Source organism: Lipotes vexillifer, unplaced genomic scaffold (genome assembly GCF_000442215.2).
Source record: "Lipotes vexillifer unplaced genomic scaffold, Lipotes_vexillifer_v1.1 scaffold776, whole genome shotgun sequence".
In the NCBI taxonomy this organism is placed as follows: domain Eukaryota; kingdom Metazoa; phylum Chordata; class Mammalia; order Artiodactyla; family Lipotidae; genus Lipotes; species Lipotes vexillifer.
In genome coordinates this window covers 1,379,670-1,387,415 of record NW_006777292.1, presented here as the reverse complement: position 1 = coordinate 1,387,415, position 7,746 = coordinate 1,379,670, and the positions used below count along the sequence as shown (strand labels likewise).

The following is a 7,746-nucleotide window of genomic DNA, read 5'->3' as shown; positions in this document are numbered from 1 at the left end:
GAAATTTTGGCTTATTGCGTCCTTTTCAGATTTGTGAGAAAATGTTTATGCTGAGGGGCAATAATTTTCTGTGCAGCCGGAGCGTACCTATCAACACAAAAGCAACTCCTAAGCCATCAAGAGACTAAACAACCTGGACTAAAATAACATTGACATTCTTGTTGAGACAGTCAGCAGTGATTTAGAGTCAGAGCTTGATGATCACCACAACAAATTGTTTTAGAGATTTATTAACTTTCCAAAGTCAGTGTTTGGAAATCCACCCGTAGAAGTATATTTGGACTAAAATAGTATTTTACACTATGTGTATAAATTTTGGTTTGGTCACACATTGTTTTTAATAAGCTGAATGTTTTAAAAACAATTTGATCTTAAAAATATCATGGCACCAAATAACTACTTCAAATGTATTCTCTTTTTAACTAATTTTGTGGGTGACGTTTAGACAAAAACCACTTATAATTGAAGGGTTTTGGAAATGCTTTAAAACAATGTGGATTATTCAGTGTTTCTATTATTTAACTCTGGGGATTTCTTTCTGTTCTTTTATCAGGTTCTCCAAAGTACTTATTATTCGAGTTGGGTAAACCAGTTCAGCAGACTGAGTCCCCAATGCATTTTCCAGTGATGATAACTGCCCTTAAAATTCTTTCAGACCTGGATATCTACCTGTGTGAGACCAATAAGTAAGTGTTTCTTTAAACTATTTTAGATTATGTAAGAAACTCACCAAAATAATTATGCCAGAAAAACTAAAAGAAACATGTCATGGTATTAACAAGAGTCCTTTGGATGATGAGATGATGGGTAAATTTTTTTTCTTTCCTTTTTCATTACTGCCATATTTTAAATGATGAATGTATATTGCCTTTGCAATAAAGAAGCTATACTTTTGAAAAAGCAGTTGTAGATACAATAATATCCACACATATGAAATGAGATCTCAGGTACATATGTAGGTGACAGAATGCTAAGCAGAGACACAGACACATCTACTGATTGAAGAAACAGATTGCAACTGGAGAGGCCCACTTGGCTCTCAGGTACTGGCTTCTTTACAGATCACAAATATAACTCCAAACATGGTGACAGGTTATTTCTAACCTCTTGTGGAAATTCAATATCTTCCCCAAACAAATTAGCTGAATAATTTTGGGTTTGACCTGAGAATTAGTTTAGTTAATCTAGGTTGTTTGGTTCTAAGTAATACATTTACTATTCAGTAACAAGAATTAACAAGATAAAAAAAATGCCTGTTTATACAGGAAGGTAATCAAACCTGTCAATTGTCCATTGTTGACTTTTCTTGGGATTGACAGAATTTATGTTAAGGAAATCAGAGAAATGCTGCCCCAAAATGTCCTGGAAGAGGTACCAAGTTCTTATTATGGATAGAGTATAGGCAGATCCTATCACATCTAGAAGGCTAGCAGAAAGTCTAGAAAACTTCTGTCCCAGTGATGTTTACTAAAAGCTAGTTTAAATAAGTAAAACAAACTAAAAAACAATCCCTTAAAATTTTATAGTATCCACTCATACAAATATATACATATTCAAAGACAAACTTTTTACCATTTTTATTTTATTCTTTCTTTATCCATCCATCCACTCATTCATGAGTTTAGCTAATTCTTTTTTGGGTATCTTCTATATGAGAGGCAAAAATCTTAGCAGTTGGGCAGTACACCAGAGAACTAACACAAAAATTCCTGCATTCATGGAGCTTATGTTCATAGTGCTAGAAAGATTAAAAAGTAAATAAACAAGTAAAATATAGAGTATGTCGAATGGGGATACGTGTTATGAGGAAAAATAAATCCAGTAAGAGAGGTAGGGCATGCCAGTTGGGAGGTGGGCTTGGAGGGAGAGTGTTGTTTTAAATTATGGTGGTCGGGAAAGGCCTTACCAATAAGGTGACTTGGTTAAGAGATGTAAGAGTTGGTTGTAGACAGCTTTAATATTCCCCTTCCAGAAGTGGGACAGCATTGACCCAGTGTTTCCGTTATTTTTATGACACATGAAATAATCTTTCTTTTGATGCTCTAAGAGTAGTACCTTTTGCACAAGAGTATGTTTCCACCTGACTTATACAGCTGGTGAACAGACTCATTCAGATGTCACTCTTCAGTGGTACCACTAAACTAATACAGCCACACATATGGACCTTAGTTATTTTTTCTATTCATTCACGTGTTTGCCTTCTGAAGTGGACTATGAGCCCATTGAAGGCAAGGATAAGACAATGATATGTTCATCTTGGCAGCCTCAGTGCCTTGCCTAGTGCCTAGCAATTGTCAGGTGCTCCATGACTACCAGTTGAACAGATAAACTTTGAGAGTAAAACCGACATTGACTTTAAACAGTTCAAGTGTGAATTCCCAATGGCCACGTTTACCTCCTAAACTATCCACAGTGGGTAACTGTCTTACATCATGGTGACCTCTCAATTTCTCTAAGCCTTATATGGAGCTGGCATCAAGGACTTGCTCTGTAAAATAAAATGATGGTATGTTTCCAACAGGGATGCTTTTGGTATAAGCATCTCTTAGAGGTTGTTTCTAATCCCACTTTCCCCATGACAGTGCTATAAAATGGGACAGCTGTCATGCCCACATTTTTCTACTACCTCTGTGACAGATAATCTTTTTCTGAGATGGTGTGGAGTGCCATTTTTCACACAAGATTAGGGGGCAAAATTATGACAGCCTTATGATATCCCCACTTGGGAAAGCAATAAAAGGGAAACCAAAAACTTTATTTTATAATGGAGTCCTGATTCAAGGCCATAATAATTGTATGGTTTTGGACCAGTTGCTGAATCTGTGTGAATCCCATGACCTTGTCTGTAAACTGGAAATAATAATCTACCTTACAGTATCGTTATGAAGATCAAGTTGTATAATATATGCAAAGCATTTGGTGTACATAATGTGGATGTTCAATAGATTATTGTTAATATTTTGCTACCATTAATAATACTGTTACTGTTAGAGAAGTTATGCAAATAAGATTTGTTTTTACCAGTTGTTGAACATTTACATGATCCCTGAGGATAACGCTCATCAATATATTTGCTCTTTAAAGTTATCTCCCTCTATATACTTGTAATAATATTAAACCAAGTAATGCTTATAACAATGTACTCTTGAATGTCTTTATCAGTGTAACATGTAACAATGTAACATGTTGTATCAAAAAAATTTTTCAGCTGCTAAATGGGATAGTATTTAATAGGGAACGTTTCCGTGGTTTCAGAGCATCATACATGCTAAGGAACAGATTAGCAGGCATTTCGCCATCATGGTGGTTCACACAATCGCTGTCACTTTGATGCTTTTCTTGCAGAAATATAGTCAGTGGAAGTCATTATCTTTTCAGGTAGGAAATTCATGCTTTAACGGATAGCAGAACTCTAGTCTGATATTTTTTTCTTCTTGTTTCTTTAGAGTCTTGAGACTCTAGGACAGAGACCACCACTAGGCACAAACATCACCTGTTTGCATGATTATGGAGATGGTCTACATGATGTTGAAAATGCCCCTAGTTTTTTGACAACGGCTAAATAACCATGGGGTCAAGTGGACTTGGGAAAGCGGCAACATTAGATGAACTGCTGAGCACTTGCATTGAGATGTTTGGTATGAGCCTTTTCTCCCTTCTGTACATCTTGCTACTCTTACTTCCCCCTGTTCAGATGTAGGCGTTGCTGTGGAACAGAATTCAAATCTCCATACCTTGGTATTTAAGGTCTTTTTGATTGACCCCAATCTGTCTCCCCAGTATCACTGCCCTCTGCATTTCTTTCCCTTTACTGCCCACAGCTATACCCCAGCCATACTGTTCACCTAATGCTTCTGGAACATTCCCTGCATCTTTCTACCTCCATGCCTCTATCATATTACTTCACTGAAATTCTACTTCAGAGTTCATTTCAGATGTCACCCTAGATGTTCATAATATTATTCCTAATCTCCCCTGTCAGGAATGCTGGTTGCTTCCTCCACTCTCCCACAGACCGTTATGACTTTCTTATGGTACGTGGTATATGCTGCTCTGATAATTTCTTGGTCTTTTGGCTTAGACAAGAGTGAGTTGCTCAAGCTCCTGCATTCTGTCTTTGTGTATATGTCTTGTATCTCCTACTAGGTTGTAGACTTTACAGCTATATGCCTTTTATGTTGTTCATCTACCTCAGCATTTTGGATCATTCCTTGCACAAACAGAGTCACAAAGGAGCTGTTTGTGGAACTGATTGTTATAGGAAGAGTTAAACCAGACAGAGAAGGGTTGCCAGATAAAATACAGGATGCTCAGTTAAATTTGAATTGCAGATGACCCACATTTTTAGTATAAGTATGTCCTAAATAGTGCATGGGACATACATATACTAAAAAATTATTTGTGGTTTACTTAATTCAAATTTAACTGTGTTGTATATTTTTATTTGTGAAATTTGGCAACCTTACGTCAGAGGAAGGGTGAGACCTACCCACTTAATTTGCAAGGAAATACCAGCAGAAGTAGGAGGAAAATGATAATGGGGTCTACAAGAAAATTTTGACACTGATGTTTCTCTTCTGATATTAGAAAAAGAGAAAAGTAGTATGTACTGTCGTCTCCTCACCTCTCATTTTATTTTATTTTTTAACAGATGACAATGGAGAGCTGAATAATAGTTATTTGCCAAGAATAGTTCTACTTATGCACCGATGGTATTTATCTTCCACTGAGTTGGCAGAAAAACTTCTCTGCATATATCTTTTCAACTACTGTGTAATTTTTACAATCATAAATCAAGTTCTGTATTTAGATAGAGTGTCTAACCACAGCCAGTAAATTAAGATGAATAAACAGTCTTCAGTCGGTTATCCAGCTGTTTTGTGAATATATATACATGTCTAGACAAAACATCTGGATGACTGACCAAATAGTTAACTATCCATCTGGATGTTTTGGCTCTGCTTGGAAATAATCACTAGATATAAAATGAAACAGGAGCTGTAGACCGAATGTTTCTAACTTGTCTTAAATATTTCTGCTGTTAGTATAATGAAAGAATATTTAACACTGATTCAAGAGCTAATTTATTCCTTTTAGGAATGCAGAATGGTGGACCTAGAGGATACATTTTAGACATATGGAAATGCCAGCCAAAATAATATGATCTGGCTCAGGCATAAACACCACCTAAATTTTCACATCTTCCCTTGCTGGCAAGACACAAGGAATATTCTAGCAGGTTTATTACAATTTGTTAATTGATATTAATTTAAAATTTTCTTCTGATATAAAAGCAAAAAAAAAAATCCATAGTTAGAAATCCCGTTCTATAATAAGGGCTTTTAGCAGTCCACCACTTTTGTACACGGTACAGTCCTAAAAGGTAGTTAAAAGCCAAGTGACTGAAAATGGCTACAAAACAGTCACACATTTATATGGAGGTTTTATTCCCCGAGATCTAATGTTTATTATATAACCACTAATGTTGGTTCCTACAGTCTTTGCCGGCTGCAAGCCCAGGGGTCCTGCAGATGAGTGAGAAGCCTTGCAGGACAAGGGGAGCCTCAGAGGGAGAGGGTCCATTGAGTACTATTAGGGCCAGCGTGGCTTCCATCTGCTTACTTCAAGCTTCCTCCACTTTCTACTTCTTTCTTCCAACATGCCCCCAACCTCGGGGCAGAAGGGGATGTTAGAGAAGATAAGGGGACATTCACCCTGAACAGAGGTCCCTGGAAGTGAGTAAGATACTAGTACCCAGTGGTCCAAGGATTCCACAGGTCCCACTATTGAAGGGCAGTACATAGAGAAGGATGGAGGGAACTGACTCAGTCTGGTCCATCCCGCCTCAGGATCCAAACACTGTCCAAAAATGTGCCCACAAACAGCACCCTCATCATTAGTATGTCTGCTGCTATATGAAACACAAATAGAAAGGGATATTTAGGCACAGTAAAGTTTAATATCTGAAAGTACAGATTGTATGAAAGTTGAAACTGCCTATGAATTAACATTTCTTTAGATATTCCGCCCTTTGGATTCCTTGCTCACTGCATATCCATGGTGCCTGGCATATAGCAGGAGCTCAATATATGTTAGTTAAAAAGAGTATGACTAAATAGACTTGAAACTAAATCACAACACAACATGTGTATTAATATACCCAAAAATGACATTTTCAAATACTAAAGAAATTAGAGTACTTATATAAAGCATTAATCCTATATATAAAATCATTTTGGCTAAAATGGTGCTTTTATGTACTATTGATTTTAAATCATCTATAGCTGGTAGTATATTTGTAATTACAGTTGACAGTCATCACTTGGTAAGTGCTCAGGAAGGTAAAACTAATTTTATAAATGGCTTCTCTTCCAGACCAAAACAATACATCCCAGGGCAATAATACATTGTGTCAATTATTTAGCGCTGATGTCATCAGAACACACTTTTCTCTCCATTTGAAGGTACACATAACCCTAATATTCCTAGTACGGCCCTCTTATTAGGAATTCATCTAAATTGATCAAACAGCTGCAGGTCTGTGCAAAGGAAACAACATGCAAGGATTTTTCTTTAACTAGTGTACGTATCGAAATGCCAGTGGAGAAAGCTGTGATGAATTTCGATTAAAGATCTGTTACTTCATGAGGTAAATATTTACGAATTTTTTCTTGTAGTTTCTAGTTCTGTGATTGTTGACAGTTTCCTTTTCACCATACAACAGACCTAGTCTGACAATAGAATCGACTCAAGTCCCCCTTTTATTGATTTTATTAAAACTGGCCCTTCTCTATTCCTGGGAGTAGAATTCATCTTTCTTTTGGACTGTAGATCAAGCAGTGGTCAATGTGATTAGGGAATGAAAGCAGCTCTTAGAAAGAGTACATTCATTTTTTTCCTACTCCCTCACCATACACATTCCCACCTACTTGCCATGAATTGGGATAAGGGTTTCTTCTCAGCAGTGGTTCTGAAGAGAGAGAAAGGCTCAGGGTGGGAGTGGTGGATTTGAGTCCTTGATTAAAGGAGGGAAGAGGGAGACTCAATGTGATGGATGAGGGATGGGAGATTGCTAATTTGGCATGTGGTCTTGATGCATTGTTAAATGTAATCTGTAAAATGATACCATGGTTTCCATAGAGGTCTAGCTTGAAATCTTCCAGTTGTCAAAAATACTTGATGCCTTTCAGGTACTGGATTCTGAAGTTTCCCGCAGAGTTTAATTTGGACCTCGGTTTGATCCGTATGACTGAGGAATTCCGGGAAGTAGCTAGTCAACTAGGATATGAGAAACACGTCAGCCTCATCGACATATCCAGCATGTAAGAGTGGCACAAGCTTCTTTCAAAAAAGATGAGTCCACTGCTTGAGGGAGGGGGTAGTGATGACCCCATTTGACCTCCATCCATACCATTTCAGAATCAAGGTGTGCTTCTCTGAGGAAAGCTTTGATGCAATGAGCACAGTCCCATCGGACAGAGTTTCTCTCTCCAAGCTTCAATTTCTGTATTTGTAAAATGGGGATTGTACTTTCTCATGGAGTATTATGAGCATCCAATGAATACCTGAGATAATATGTGAAAGCATTTGGCACATAATAGATGCTCAGTACTTGGTTACTGAATCTAGTCCCCTCTACCCTTGCCACTCATAGTGTGGTCTGTGGATCAGCAGCATTGGCATCACCTGGGAGCTCAACAGAAATGCAGAATCTCAGGCCCCACCCTAAACCTGCTGAACTGGAAA

General features: G+C 37.5%; 1 protein-coding gene across 2 annotated transcripts in view; it reads left to right on the top strand.

Moving 5' to 3' along the window:
- Positions 1-636: 636 nt before the first annotated feature.
- The window catches only part of RASGRP3 (RAS guanyl releasing protein 3), a 42,589-nt gene continuing 35,479 nt past the window's right edge, over positions 637-7,746 (top strand). Inside the window, exons 1-5 of one of the 2 annotated variants that reach the window (XM_007450946.1) lie at positions 637-686; positions 3,447-3,638; positions 4,652-4,754; positions 6,587-6,649; positions 7,191-7,322. In XM_007450946.1, the coding sequence (XP_007451008.1) occupies positions 3,569-3,638; positions 4,652-4,754; positions 6,587-6,649; positions 7,191-7,322 (368 nt within the window). In that variant the 5' untranslated portion in view covers positions 637-686; positions 3,447-3,568. Of the gene's footprint in view, positions 687-3,446; positions 3,639-4,651; positions 4,755-6,586; positions 6,650-7,190; positions 7,323-7,746 lie in introns of those variants that run through there. The other variant, XM_007450945.1, reaches the window with a different exon arrangement.